Here is a 15731-nt window from a genome sequence, read left to right on the forward strand (position 1 = left end):
GGGAAGAAAGTATTTGAACTGGTTCCTGCCTGAGAATTAAGAGCATTAACCCTGGCTGCCCTCCAGGGCTTGGACTCCAGACATCACCCCCCAGGCCTGGGAGGAATCCCATCCAGTGCAGTCGGCGCCAGGCTGCAGGGAGCAGAGCACTGCACCAGGGATGGACAGTGGGACCAGTGGGGTGGACAAGGACTGAGCCCTATTCTTCTGCCCTCCACAAGGATTCTGCACCATTATCTGGCTCCCCTTTTGCTCTGCTGTCCTGTGGACACAAGGTACCTAAAAGAGAGCAGTGGGTCTGTGTGAATGTGGGTGATGTGGGGGGCTGGGGAGGGGGATGCAGTGGCAGAGGAGACCCATTGTTACTCTGGGGCCCCATCCAGGACCATGAGGCTGGTGGTAAGCACAGAGCAGAGGCCTGGGGGGGAGATGATTTTTAGAGAGCTATAACCATAGATAGCCTGGGTGACTGCACACCAGGCTGGGCATCACTAACACCCATGTCTAGGGTGTGGGGAAGACTCCAGAGATTTCTACAGCACAAACCCCTGAGCAGGATGCTGTGGATGCAGCACTGCCACCCAGACACCAGCCCGTGCTGTGGGAAATTATCCCTTGTCACCTTCCTTCCTGGCTTGATGTGATCCTTTCTGTGTGCTTATGTATCGGTACAACCTGTCACGCATACAGAGGCTGTGGAGCTGCCATGTCATCCTTTGTGTCTGAGCAGCACCCCAGCCTCTGAGGGAAGAACATCTTATGTACCTGGCAGCAGCGTGGTTCTGCATTAACATCTATGCTGTGCTGTAACATAGAATCATAGAATGGTTTGGGTGGGAAGGGACCTGCAAAGCTCATCCAGTCCAATCCCCTGCAATGAGCAAGGGACGTCTTCAACTAGATCATGTTGCCCAGAACCACATCCTGCCTGGCCTCAGAGATCAGTGCAGAGGTGTAGTGGACCATATATAGGCAGAAATGATGTCCAAAAATGTAAAGGTGTTTTAAGGCAAACCCGGTGTTGGAACACTGAGCATCCTCCTGTGCTACTGACAGTGCAGAGCACACACATGGCACTCAGGAGGGGGGGTGTGCTGCTCACAGCAAGGGCTTCAGCAGCCTGTGAGTCCTAGGCTTTCAGTTAAGCTCTTGGGTAGGTGCTGGCAGTGGCAGCATGTCTGAGTTACAGCTTACAGCAAGCCTGAGCTCTGACCTGCCTTCACAGCACTGCTCACAAGATAATCTGTGATGTCCTGCTATGTTCAGTGGAGCTGGACATGAGGAAATCTATTGCTCTTACAACATGAGGGAGGCTTGGGCAGGACAGCAGCGCTTTCTCTCCATTATCGTTGCATTTTAGGAGAGGTAACAGAAGATTCAAGCTGTATCAACCACCACTGCTAGCTGAGTGACACTGCCCTGTCTGATCCTTCCATGGTTCCGTTTGCACCAGGGCTGCTCTCCCATTTTCCTTCACAATCCAGGTGAAGTGACAGCTCTACCCTGCTGCTGAGACCTTATTTCCTCTCCTCTCTTTTTCCCCCACCCCTTTGCATTTCACAAGCTCCTACCAAGGGTGTCTGACACTTTGCCTTTCAGAGCAGCCTTCTAACTGCTGGCGTAAGTGGAAAGTCAGATTCCCAATCCACATCCCAGCAAGGGTGATAATCAGTGCAGCTCCTCCGGCTTTGGCTGGGAACAGCTGGGGTCTGGGAAAGGGGAACCCGGGACAAAGCAAACAGAACAGCACAGGCAGAGATCCCACAGGACTTTGAGGTATTTAGAGGTGTCTCTGAACAGTCTCAACATCCAGTTCTTGCCATTTACTTTAATGTGAAGTTACTGGGCACAGTGCTGGGCCTGCCTGCTTGCTGAAAATCACAGACTCACAGAGTGGTTTGGGTGGGAAGGGACCTGAAGGATCATCTCCTGTGGGCGGTTGGTTCATCGTCACTACTTCCCAGGTGGCTGCCAACTTCCAGCCCAGCAGTCAGGAACTCTGCCACCCTTACAAGGTCCCACTGGTTACCTTATGCTGACTACAATATCACACAGGCCATAAGGTGCTATCTACAGCCACCGGACATCGTGTTTTCAGTGATGTGTGGTATTGCCAGCAGATGTCTCACAAGCCAGCTGCCTCCTTACAAACACTGCCCTTCTTTCCATACATCCCAGGTAGGAATGCTTCTTGTTGCTTTTTGCACTTCAGGTTTTGTGCCAGTTCAGTTCCTTGTGCCTGGTTAGAGGCACAGGGTGAATTCTTCCCTGTGAGGGTGCTGAGGTGCTGGCACAGGGTACCCAGAGAAGCTGTGGCTGCCCCATCCCTGGCAGTGTTCAAGGCAGATTGACTGGGTCTAAATCCAGACTAAGCATCCTGGATTAGCCATCCCCTGGCCCTGGCAGTGCCTGGAAGCAGTGGTGCCTGCCAAGCACCTCCTGGGCAGCTGGAGGAGCCAGGGCAGTTGTCACCTCCCTGCCTCTGGTGCCATTAGGTATGTTAATCTGCAAAGCCACCCTCATTGCTCAGCTGGAACCGAGGGCAAAGCAGTGTTAACTAAGCAGGGTGCAGTCCTTAACCACTCAGAGTAAATGTCTTGGAGGAGCCTTTAAGGTTTTAAAATAGCACCTTCCTGAGAACAAGGCACCTCTATGAACAAACCTTTGAAACACCAGCATTCTCCAGGAAGCAAATTCTTGGATAAGAATGAATTTCAGTGGGGGATCAAGGTGGTTAATTTTGGCTGTTCCTGGAATAGGCAGAACAATATAAACGTGACCTAATATCCCACTGTGCAGCGGCACCGTGCCCATGGGGCAGGGCCTGTGGCCAGGTATTTGATCACAGGGTTGTGGGTTTCATCTGCTGCTGAAACTGGACACAGCCTCTGCTGTCGGCTCAGTGCCACCTACAGCAGGAAGCGGAAAACTAAAGGAAGAAATACCTGCATGCTCAAAGTGGTGGTCAGGTCAGGACACCAAAGTAACTCTGTGTGTTTGTACAGGATGGGGTGGGCTGCACAGCAAGGAAAAGGGAAAGGAGCCTTCTGGCTGGAGGCTGCCAGCTATGTCTGCTTTGTGATGACCATTCCACACTTCCACAGCTTATTTCTCTCTCTCACTCATTCCCTGCTGTTTTTCATGTGTTACATGTACTTATATGTCTTTGCAGGGTGTAGATGGATCTGTATGAGCTGAGGAAAGGCCCTTCTGCAGGTTTGTGCCAGTGTTTTTGCTACTTGATTTTCCTTAGTAACTCTGACATGCAACAGGAACACGAGGCAGGGCTCTGGATCTTATAGATGTCTTTAATAACTGCATTTAGAGAAGCATTCTGTAAGTCACATACCTGGGGAAGTGTTTGCATGGGAGCATGAAGCTTTGCTCTTGGAAAGATGTTCACAGTTTTGATGTATTTACAACCAGAAACACTTTGGGAATCCGAAGTTGCATTAATCCTTGGGAAAAGAAAGGTAGCAGCAGGGTGCTGCAAACTCTGCATTATCCCTTGGACTAGAAAGATCACCTGTGCTGTTGTAGGCTAACCCTTCCTGCGGATGTATCCCTGGGCACACGCTTGTCTCTATCCCTTTTTCCACCCATTTTTTCCCCTGATATTCCAAGACTCCCTTATAGGTTAAAATTTCAGACATGTCAAGCCCTTTACTAGCACCAAGAATCACCTTATCCTACTGTATCATTTACTGTGTTTAAGTCACTGCTCATCATAGAAACCAGATTTTACTAATGATTGTTACATGTTAGCCACAAAATGCTGAGTTCATCACCTTTGGATCCCATATGCAAATAAACAGGGAATAGTTTATGTGTGCTTTAATTTAGCCCTCAAGAGCCACACATTTACGTTTTCACGACACTGTGATCCAAAAGTGCTGGGTTTGTGTACAATGGTGGAACAGTCACCACTGCAAATACCTGCCCCTCCTTGGGATGCTCACAAAACTGATCTTGTGGATGTGAATTTAGAAGCTGGGGACACTCCGTTAAAAGGATACCATGGACTTCAGTTTAACCACATCAAATATGCCTGCAAATAGGTAGTCTCAAATGCATGTTGTGGGTAGAAAAGCTGCAGTACACGCAGTGCTTCTGGCTTGCTCAGGCATCGGCTGCTGTGTTAGAAATGAACTCCGGGCTTCCCAGTTCCCACCGCTGCGCTCAGCAGGGCCCAGCCCCGTCTCCTAGAGCCAGGACCCGTGCGGAACGAGAACTGCTCCGGACAGGCAGAGGGGAACATGGAGGGGGCAGCCCGGGGCCCCGCAGCCCAGGCCCGCAGCGACACCTGCCGGTACCGGGCCCCGCACCGGGGACGGGACGCGGACCTGTTGGGAGAATCGAGGAGGCCATGATACTGGGAGGGCTGGAGCAGTTCTGCCGTGGAAACAGGCTGACAGAGCTGGGCTTGTTCCGCCTAAGGGGAGACCTTAGAGCAGCTCCGGTGTCTAAAGGTGCTGAGAAGAAATCTGGAGAGGGGCTTTTGATCCAGGCCTGTAGGGACAAGACAAGGGGCAATGGCTTTGAAATGACAGAGGGGGGACTGAGATGAGCTCTTGGGCAGAAATTCTTCCCTGTGAGGGTGCTGAGGTGCTGGCACAGGGTGCCCAGAGAAGCTGTGGCTGCTCCATCCCTGGCAGTGTTCAAGTCCAGGCTAAATGGGGCTTGGAGCAACCTGGTATGGTGGAAGGTGTCCTTGCCCATGGCAGGGGCTTGGAATTAGGTGAGCTTCAAGGTCCTTTCCAACACAAATCATTCTGTGACTGTATCACACACAAACCTGCAGGGCATTGAGCCTTCCAACGTCATTGTATAACACAGCCTGCCTGGAAAGCCAGGCTGGTGCAGGATGAACTGTCAGGTTAACCAGCATTTCGGAGCAGCTGCATCAATCCAACTGTTCAGCAGCTTGCCTGTGGAGTTCATCAGGAATAAATCCTTGAGCTTTTAACACCCTCTCACAATCCAAAACTTCCACACATCAACAAAATGACTTCTGAAGAAAGAGGCTGTAAGACTGCAAAACTGACTGAAGCATCAAACTGCTCATGTCAGAAACATCCAGTACTACAGGAGTGAACTGATTTCCCAGCATTTGAAGCCCATTTCCTGCCAGTACTGCACTTCAGAACCTGATGAGCCAAACGGATGGTGTGACATCAGGAGAGAGAAGCTTTAATTTTTCAAGTGTCTCTACAAGACAATCTGAGAGCAGATCATAAACACAACATTCTCCAGCATATGGTGGTAAATGTGAGATCTGAGGCACTGAACACTTTAAAGCCTCTCAAACCAGAGCTGTGGCAGCTGCACCTATGAGGGGCCCTCACCACTGCACCAAAGGCTCACAGTGCTGGGGAGAAGATATTGCTCTAGGATAAATGACTGCAGCGGTGGTGCTTTTAGTCTTTCAAAGTCTATTCCATTGGTTTTAGATAGCAAAGGAATTAAAAACCACATCCTGTATTTCCCATTCAGCTTCAGATGATCACTCTGTATCCTACTCACCTTCAGCAGCCAGCCAGCGTACGTTACTCTTTTTAATTCCTTAAGGATGTGATTCTCTTTTCCCCCACTCAGATACTTTTCCAGAGCAAAATAAGTAAATATCCTTGTTTAACTTCTTCTAAAAGAAATATTTACTCATATTAAGAATTTACATCATGCCTGACATCCCACAGAAAAGCAGGTATTTATACTGACCTCATCCATATAAAAATGTTGGTTTTATTCAAAGAAACTTCAGCTTTTAAACCTAGATCGTAAGTTCAATATGTCTCATTTGACAGTTGTATCTGTGCTAACTGCAATTCACATTAAAGGTGATTCAATATAAAGCTAAGAAAGGATTGCTATTTTTCTTCAAATAGGTGATGACAGTGCCATAAAACCACTTTCCAGAAAACATTAAGGCTATTTCTGTCCCTATACAGAGAGTCTGTTTTACCTGTTGCATTAAGACTTGTTACAACCATTTGCAAAGCTGATCAAAAGACAGAAGTTTCACTCCCTTAATACTGAACATATTGAATGCACGACTAACTCCCTATCTAGCGACTCACTGTTACATTACTCAAACTTCACTGAGAACAGAAACCAAAACTATCCAGGGATGCCAAAGAATTACATGTGGCCATACAGAATTTCAGTAGAATAAGAAAAAAATCACAAAACACATGGATAGAAAATTGAAAAAATCACTTTTTTTTCCCTTTGGAGGGCTTTGCAAATAAGGCAGGATCAATCTGGTCTCTAGACAGACCTCGCACTGAAAACAGCCTTGCTGCTCTTTCCTTTAAAGTGCCTCCACATTTCAGTCCTAAAGACATCAATCCCATCTTCAATTTGTCTAAACCCAGGGCTTCCATTTCAGCAGCAGAGTTGAACAGCATCAGGTCTATCGGTTCCACCTCCTGCAAAGAGAAAAACATCCCATGAGACTAGTATTGTTGTCTTCCTGATTGGTCTGGGGAAGAATAAGCAAGACAGAATGCTTCATCTTATAGAAGACCTTCAATTAGGATTGTCTCAATCTCCTAATTACTTACTATAGTTGAGCAATGTCTCAATGTGTATCATGCTGCATATTATTAGAGGTACTTATGCTATCCAGGTGAAGTATTACTGCATCACTGTAGTAACTGAAGCTAGCCAGCACTAACTGTAAAAGCTATAGGAGTACTCCCCAAAAACATGAATTAAACCAGCCCACCATCTCACCTAGCACTTCAGTACCTTACTCTTGGTTTTCAGAGACATGGCAAAGCCAACAGCCCCTCCTGAGCCCAACACTGAATATAACCCAATATACGCCAACAGGAGCAGGAAGAAGGATGAACAGTTATTTCTAGTTTAGCTACACTGTAATTATAGAAGTATATATAAACCCATCCTCTTTTTAGTAAGATTAACCAAAAGCAAGTTCTGAACTTCACATCTCATCCTGCCACAAGAAAATGGATTAAAATTACATCTTAAAAGGCAATTAGTATATTTGCAGAGTAATCGAGGGTGAAAGGGACCTCTACAGATTGTCTAGTCTGAGCCCAGGGCCTTGTCCACAAAAGAACATGGACAAAGCCTGGATAATTCAAATGCTGGGAAACACGAAGCATGAACACTCTAAAAAGGACACAAAAATCTATGCCTATTTCGCTAGATACTTAAAAGCATGTATTAGTTTTATGGTACGTATCATGATGGAGTTATCAAAGAGACCTCAGACAACGTAATGCCAGCAGTGGGAATAGGACCACTCCATTATGCACTCAGCAAAAACAATTAGCTCTAGCAGAATTGGAACCTTTGTCCTGCTAAGCATACAAAAAGAGACTGGTTGCCTCATTATTCTCATCCTACTTGAAAAAAAAAAATCCATCCAGGGCTATTATAAAAGTATTTCCACCTGCAATAGCAATCTGCCACAGCACTGGTGGAGTTTCCTGTTCTAGGAATAGAGCCTCACAAATACTGAGCAAAAGGTAAACAGTGAAGAATGGTAAACATCCTGTTTAAAATTTGCCAGCTCTAATAGGTACAGTAGATGACAAAGTTCTAATTTATCTCATTACATCCTTGGTTGTTTTTCCATTTAACTGTATTAAACTTCCACTTGTAAGAATTCAGTCGTTGGCAGTGGTAGCTGATGGTAGGCTTGAATCCAAGCAACTCCTTAGCCCGAAAAATGAAGCCACATTTTGTTTTACTGCTAGAGTAAGTCTAGATTCACTACCCCTAAAAATGTTTAATAGTAATATCATGCAACGAGCAACAAAGTACAAGTATGGACATCTTTCACTGCCAAATATTAATTGGGCTTTCATCAGTTCAGTGGGAAAAGCCACAGTCTCTCTTGGCTGGAAGACTGACCCAAAGCCTCTTCAGCAAAAGAATCCCAGCCATCCTCCTGTCAGAGGAGGATGCTCCTGTTCCAGAGAAGGTCATGGTCAGCCCTTCTCCTGATGTGGCTGAGGACTGTGACACCAAGCCAGACTGCCAGCACAGATAACGGTATGGCAACAGTACAGACCTGCTTCCAACACAGATACAGCAGATGATTCATTTTAAAACCCCTCTTCCACCACCCTCTGCAGTAGAAATGAAGCCCGTCATTTATACTAATCCTGTCTCTCTAGTGAAGGAGCTGCTGCTTCCAGACCTTCAACAATCAACAAAGAACTGAAGTTGGCACAAGACCACCATGGTTCTCTACGAACTAGACTCAAGTCTTTTCATAATAAAAACTAAGAAAGATTGATCAGCCAATTGGTTTAGGGGATGTCTGCTTAGAACAACTTCTAATTTAAACACTGAGGTCAACTATAAACATTGAATTCAAATTATGTTATAAATAAGATTAGCCACATTGGACAGTGCTTGGTGATGTGCAAGAAGTATTTATAAGAGCTTTTCATTCTACAGAAGGGTTTTATTTTCCTTTTTCCCATCCATGAAGAATTTTGGATCCAGAGTGTAACTGTTTATGTAGAAGAAGAAAAACCAAAAACAAAACTAAAACACCCCCAAGGAAACATGGATCTCAGGGAAGACCATACTAGACAACCAAGGGCAACTGCATGTTAGTAGAAACTCTAGACTATTAAAATCTTAATCTTACAACATTCTTTCTTGACCAATCCTACTTAGCATCCTTCGAGACAATGCTACCACCCTACAATTCAACCTTCTCCATGGAGACACTGTCAAAGAAGAATGTTCTTTGGCTGCAGTTTCCATTAACTTGCTACATTCCCTTGTCCTAATTTGTAGGATGCATCTTCAGTTAAACTGGTCTTCCTTTTACCTTTGGGATTTTTTTGTGCTCTGAAGCAAACTTTGGAGATTCCATTAGCTTCTTAGGGAAACTATGATCATTCAAGCACATGCATCTAATGCACTGAAGTCACAGATACAAATTCCCTCCCCTTTCATGCAATCCACAAAGGGCAAAGTGATTGAATAAAAGCAGCTGAAGAAAAATACATGATATATTTTGTACTGCTTCATACGTACTGTGCTCTGTAACTGGTTTGTTTCCTGTGCCTTCGGAGAAACACTTTCTTGCTCCTCTGCTTTTGGAGCTTGGGCTACTTCATTCTTTTCTTGGGCCTCTTCCTTCAGGGGCTTTGTCATTGTACTATTTCCTTCAGCTGGAATTTCAGGTTGCCCACTTGTGCTTGTCTCTCCTTGCAGATCTCTTCCACTACATTCCGGCTGCTCCAGAGGCTTTTCAGTTGCACTGGTAGCTGGACTATCCTCTGCTGGCTCCACAGAGCTGCTTGAACATGCACTTGAATTTCCAGCACTTTCATTACATCTGCTGCCTGATGGGCAACTTCCATCAGATGCATGAGGAGAATCATCTTCACTGTCATCCTCAGAGTCCGAACTGTCACAGTCATCCAGTCCTTCCAACCCCAGCCTGGCACAAACAGCATGTTATGCATTAATGTTCATCTATTTTGTTTTAAAGAAAAAGGTTAAAATACTTATTTTTATTGTCAAATTTCTCTTCCCAAACCTCACTTCAGAGAGATCTTGTGAACTACTCTAGTTAGGATAGTTTAGTAAATGGAAGAGCTGTTAATACTGAACAGGACCCAAGATACCCCAAAAAAACAGGCTGGTTTGGGTTTGTGGTTTTTTTTTTACAGCATTCCCAATACAGAAATATGTGCTACCTATTGCTACTTGAAACACTGGAATCATTAAGATTTCTCTTTCATGTTACATTAGGTGAAAGATGCCAGGAATAAAAAAATCTTCTTTTCAGTTCATTGTAAATTTATTCATTAATGAAAAAAGGACAATGGGAAGGAGCAGAATATAACTGTATTAGAAAGGTTTAGTTCAAATAAAGTTTGCCTGCTGTAGCTGGGACAGAACTGTATGAACACAGCAACGTTTACTTTGAGTTCTCCAATTTAATCAGCTCAATTTCCCTATTCCTATTGAAGTCTACATCTAAGACATTGCTCATTTGTATGTACCTAACCTTTCATCCTGTTCAAGGCTTAATACTAGAGTATGAAAACAAGGCATAATGCTTACCAAAAACACTTTCTTTTTCGAGGTTTGGTTCCATCCTTTCCAGGTTCACCTGGACGCTTCCGACTACTGCTGCTCTCTGGTGACACCATTTTGCTTGAAGAGGCCTGCAATCCTTCAAAACAGAATTAAAAGCCTACTTCATCAGCACTCAATTCGTATCTTACGACCTCTACTTTCCATTTCAGATGCAATTTAAAACACTAAGTGAAAATAACTGCTATTGATGCACATGTGAAGCACTCAAAGATTCAAGACTCAGCAGCAGCAAAAGCTTTTCTACATGGCTATACTAAGGCAAAGAGTGAATTCAGCTTGGAGTCCTCAACTGAACTCTCAGGTTCTACATCCCATTCAGCCTCAAGTTTCACTGTCAAGCTGCCAGCAAGGGAACAATCCATGGGTAAATAAAGTAACTACAAAGAACAGTAAAAGAAATAAGGTATTTTCTAGTTGGATTCTATTCCTAGCTTTTACATAAGACCCGTTTATATTTTACCATGTCACTAAAAATGATTGCAGAACTCTTATACCTGAACTAGCAGTACTTAAAGAATTTTGCTTAAAAGCAAATAATAAATAGTAAGGTAACACCATAGCACAGCAAGACAAAGCATCACTTGTATGTGTGTTATGCTGTTCAATAAGAGAACCATCAGACAAAGGGGAATAAATCAAGCCCAACAAATTTTACTGGAATTTAAAGTTTCATTCAATTGAAAGAGTTACTGTCAGAATCAGGGTTTATTTTCCGTTTCCATACCGGAGTGAGGCTACAAGGACTTTTACTTTGCCTTAATTTTTGAGGAGAGGAAGTGAGGTTAAGCTATAATACCTTTAAGGACTGAATCTTCCAGTCTCTCAGCCATTTCATGACACTGCCTCTGGTAGTCTGGGTTGGTGAAAAAGTGTTTTGGCTCCGCAAGTTTCCGCTGCAGCCTTTCCAAGCGCCTCTGCTCTTTCTCTGCTTCCCGTTCTGCTTGCTGCTTCACCCATTCAGCCATCCTGCAGATGACAGAACCATGAAAATGAGTGTTTCCAGCATGTAATGTAATACCAGTTTGTTGCTTGGCAATTACTGAATGCTTTTACCACCTGCTAGGATGGGAAACAATGGGAAAAGACAGCTAACAGCACCCAGGGGAATTACTGAAGAAATATATAGAGATACTACCACAGAGAAGAGAGTAAAGTTTATTTTGGAAGCTAGAAACACCAGTAAGGTCACACATCCCCAATACCACAGCCTGCAGCTTCCAAGAGAACTGCAAGAATTCCAGATGAGAATCTCAGAGGTGCATATCAGCCTCTCAGAAGCAGGCTGCAGTACAACCACTCCTATTCTGCACTAATATAATTATAGTGAGAAGAATCCTGTTGGCTTCCAGGCCGTTTGTGCTCAAGATCTCACTTTTGCTCTTCTGTATTATACAAAATAAAATGTCATTTATAAAACAGGCTCTCATTTAAGCTCTTGTTAAGTGAGCTACATGGACAGTTTATTTTATAGTTCTAGCCCCTAAGAAAATGCCTTACGCTTTCTCATGGTTGACATCTCGAAGTCTCCTTCCACTGAGATCTCTGCAAGCCTCTCTGTTTGTTGTCTTCTCAATCTGGGCACCAAGTGCTCGCAGCATAGACCCAAACCCTGAGAAAAGAGAGATCAAGAATTAGCTAAGCAGAAAGAAATGGAGACGAGCTATTACACAACAGAAGAGTTAATTATGGATAAAGAATACAGTAAATTCAACACCTTCCTCTCTCTTCAATGCAACTGAAATAAACTCCCCCTTAAGCCCCTTCAGACTCCACCAAACTGAAATCACCTTTTAGGAATCTAAAAATGATAAAATAACTTGTTTAGAAGATAGCCCTAACCACTTCATCAAGGTGATCATGATGTACAGTATTATGCTGGAGAGCCTCCCAAAACAGATTTATATACACTCCTCAGCCACTAATTATTTACAGGCAAGAGAGCTGATTTCTCTCACTTGGTCCCACCTTATGTTGTCTCCAGCTGGAGAAAGACACTTGTTTACTAATATAATCCAGCCAGCAATTTGGAAGTGCCAAGCTTTTAACTAGAAGGTGAAGAAATCTATACTTTTTAGTGCCCCACAAGTACTTTCAAGGAGTATTGCAGTCACCAATCCAAACAGCCTACTGTATCAGGAGGCAGAAAAAGCTTTGTGTTCAGCTGATAAAACCAACAGCTGTCATTAGTGAGGAGAATTTTTGTAGCTCATGAAACATGCTATTGAATTTTACATTCTGAAGAATGTGGACCTAGCTGCTACACCTAGGCAGCTGTGTTCCCAAAACTCAGCTAAGGTCAGAGGTGATAATAAAATGCTCAGTTCACTTCTAAGCCTGCATAATCTGTACTCTGCTGAGATCATACAAATCCCAGTAGTTCTGACCTGGTTTTGTTTGGCCGGTTTTATCAGGCTTTTAAGTTACAAAGTCAAAACAAAAGGAACCCTTTAGAAAGCAAACAAAATTGTTAAAGAACAATTTCAAACTGACACCAGTGGCACATCAGTAACACCAAGTGAATCACAGAATGCACATCCTATGTCGCATTCTGTCATCTGTTATCCAGGATAACTGAAGCTGAGGGGCAACAGGTGAGAAAGAAGCATCCTGTATTACAAACCTCTACCAGATGCACCACTTTTACGGCACTTAAAGAAACCACACCACCTCCTAAGCTATAGCAATGTATTTATTTCCACTTCTGTCCAAAACTGAAGGCAGCAAAGTAAGCTGAGCTGCAGTCTGATGCAAGGCTGCACAGGTATTCAGCACAGCTACAACAGCTGGAAAATTCCAAGAACTGGATTCAAAAAACAAACATGACTCCAACTGCACTCAAATACTTCGCTAAACTTGCTTCACCCATCATATTCCATTGTGGGGAATGCCCACATTGCCAGCGGCTGTATTGCTTTATATGATTGATGTACATCCTCAGTAACACAGTTTAAATATTTTATCAATATAAGGAGTCTAGCTTAAATTGAACTCTTTAGTTCTTAGGCTACAGAGAGCTTGGAATTTATATGGGGCTTTTTTTCCAAATAAGAGAAGACAATCAGGTCATATAACATACTCAAATCACAGACTATTCATACCTGGAATATTTGTCCTACGTGACCATGAATGAAACTTAGCAGCCTAAGAAGCCAGGTACTTTTAAACACAATTTCAACTCTGAAGTCACTCTAATGCACTTTACAGATGTCTACTAATAGAGCTATGCTGACCAGGGATGCAAAGAAAAGCTGTGCCAGCTACTCAATTCTCAGCTTTGCTTGCAGACTTTGGTTTCAGCTCAGACATTATCACATTCATCCACATTACAAGAGATCTAATATATCAGGACTGCTGCTATCAGCATAGACTACAGTATGAGAAGTTTTCCAGCCTTAGAATCTAGCAGATAACAAGCAGTTAAGCAACGAACCTCCTTTGCCACCACAAAGCCTTGGTTCCAGACTATAAACGGCTCCATTTTGCAACACATCCTCATCACTCGCCAGTCGTCCGTTACATTTCACGTACAAGCTTTCTTCAGGAATGTTCTAAAAAATAACAAAATTGAGTCACATTATGGCTGAAATCAAACATTCTTATGAAGAAATTCAGTTAGGAGTAATGTTTGTTTCCTTCCTACAGGAACTGAGGGGAAGGAAAAAATCAGATGATCTTAAAAGCATGAATATCAGCTATGGCGCTTGTTTTAATTCTTCGGTAAACAGGAATGAAGCACACCCTAAATCAGCTGACTGTAAACATGAATGGGCAACCCCTCACTACAAGAGAGACATTGAGGTGCTGGAGCAGGTCCAGAGAAGGGCAATAGAGCTGGTAAAAGACCTGGAGCACCAGTCTCACAAGGAAAGGCTGAGGGACCTGGGGGGGGGTTTAGTCTGGAGAAGAATAGGGTCAGGGGGGACCTTATGGCTCTCTACAACTGCCTGACAGGAGGATGGAGCCAGGAGGGGGCTGGTTTCCCCTCTCAAGTAGTAAGTGACACGACAAGAGGAAACGGCCTCAAGCTGTCCCAGGGGAAGTTTAGATGGATATTAAGTACAATTTCTTCCCCAAAAAGGCAGTCAGGCATTGGAACAGGCTGCCCAGGGCAGTGCTGGAGACACCGTCCTTGGAAGTGCTCACAAACCGTGCAGACGAGGCCCTCAGTGACGTGGGTTAATGGTGGCCTTGGCAGTGCTGGGGAACGGTTGGATCAACTTAAAAGGTCTTTTCCAACCTTGCTGATCTATGATTCTAAAAGCCGTGCTTTGGAAAAACGTACACTAAGTGTTCAAACACTCCATATTAAAAACAAACAAACCCCACATCTTTTGAACTGCAAAGAACTTAAGATTGATATATTTTACACACATATACTACCTACATAAGCGACCACAGCAGTCTGTTACAACAAACCCTCCCGCTCTGCTGAGCGACAGCCACCAGAAGCAGCGCGCCCACTGCGCCGCGAGCCACCACAGCCCTCAGCCAAACCTCACAGTGGCCGGTGGCGACCAGCCGGTGACCGGCGCCTCCCACCACCATCGAGGCCTGAGGGAACGCCGTTCCCCCACTCCTCCGCTCACTCACTCACCAGCTCCCGAGCGCGGTGGCGAAGGAGGCCGCGCACCGAGCAGTCTCCGCCGGGTGGGGGCAGCGGCCACAGCCGCGCCCGAGCAGCGAACGGATCCCTCACCAGCGCCGCCATTACAGCCGCGCCGCCGCCGCGCCTGCGCACAATGACGCAGGCCCGTAGGGGTAGGCGGGGCTGAGGCGGGAACGCTGAGGGAAAGGCTCGGCCTTGCTCTCTCCTCTCTGAGGTTGTGTGGTGCGAGTGAGGTACCGGCCTCTTTTCTTTGGTGGTTTAACCGGGCTGCTTAATTCCCCTGAGCTAAATTGACAGTTGTAAAGATTTCTGTGCGGGGTTGGTGTATTTTCGTTGGGTTTTGGTTGTTTTTTAAGTGCTGGAGGCTCACGCTGCATGTAAGGCAAGCTGTATTTCTGGTATTTCTAGGTCAGTCTGACGTTTCAGTCCTTTCAGGGACCCCATTTATCATTTTTACACCTGCATTTTTTATTTATGTTATTTTTTTACATTTTAAACCTTGGAATCAGTCTGATGTTTCAGTCCTTTTAGAGTTTCAGTTTATCATTTTTTAGACACATACAGTTAAATGAGAATCCGGGTATATTTATCAGGCACTCTTTGGGAATTGAAATGCTGCAGCAACTTTTGCCTAGGATCCCACAGGATAACTCTGATCATACCATAGTCGTACACATGGTGTTCTGGTATCTTGTTTTAGGAAATGGCCCTGAGCACTGTTTGTCCACAGTGTGATGCTCAGAGAAATGTCCCTGTCACCCAGCATGTGAAGCCTACCAGGGTGTAAAGGCTTTTTACAGCCTGTAATGTTCACTCTGCAAAGGTGTAATGGTGAGCAAAATGGATCATGGCTCAATGGAAATGCTCATGCAGCTGGGAAGGAGCAGTGCTGCTATTGCAAAGCATTGCAGGTGTAAGAAATGTGATAGAAATGTGCAGCTCTTAATTGTCCCATCACATATGGTACAAATTTCATGTAAGGACTTGCTGGATGATGGACTCTGGCTTCTTTGTCCTGCATATT

The 15731-nt window shown here is 44.7% G+C and overlaps 1 protein-coding gene across 1 annotated transcript; it reads right to left on the reverse strand.

Moving 5' to 3' along the window:
* Positions 1–5722: 5722 nt before the first annotated feature.
* SDE2 (SDE2 telomere maintenance homolog) lies at positions 5723–14858 on the reverse strand. Its single transcript, XM_061350490.1, has 7 exons — positions 14696–14858; positions 13532–13649; positions 11599–11710; positions 10898–11067; positions 10066–10177; positions 9028–9436; positions 5723–6428 (listed from the first exon to the last, which is right to left on the reverse strand). Exons 1-7 carry the CDS (start codon positions 14807–14809, stop codon positions 6213–6215), a joined length of 1251 nt encoding a protein of 416 aa, XP_061206474.1. The 5' UTR covers positions 14810–14858; the 3' UTR covers positions 5723–6212.
* Positions 14859–15731: the final 873 nt, after the last annotated feature.

The sequence above is a fragment of the Neopsephotus bourkii genome, unplaced genomic scaffold (genome assembly GCF_033783945.1).
Source record: "Neopsephotus bourkii isolate Nb327-2 ecotype Australia unplaced genomic scaffold, CSIRO-AGI_Nbou_v1 NB_518, whole genome shotgun sequence".
NCBI classification, from domain to species: Eukaryota; Metazoa; Chordata; class Aves; order Psittaciformes; family Psittacidae; genus Neopsephotus; species Neopsephotus bourkii.

Bases quoted from the DNA above. Each gene is read 5' to 3' on its own strand.
- SDE2 (XM_061350490.1), bottom strand. From the start codon at position 14,809: ATGGCGGCGCTGGTGAGGGATCCGTTCGCTGCTCGGGCGCGGCTGTGG. The intron at 13,650-14,695 runs GTGAGTGAGTGA...GTTATTTTTTAG, and splicing joins GCCACCGCGCTCGGGAGCTG to AACATTCCTGAAGAAAGCTT. The intron at 6,429-9,027 runs GTACGTATGAAG...TTCTCTTTGCAG, and splicing joins CAAACCAGTTACAGAGCACA to GAGGTGGAACCGATAGACCT.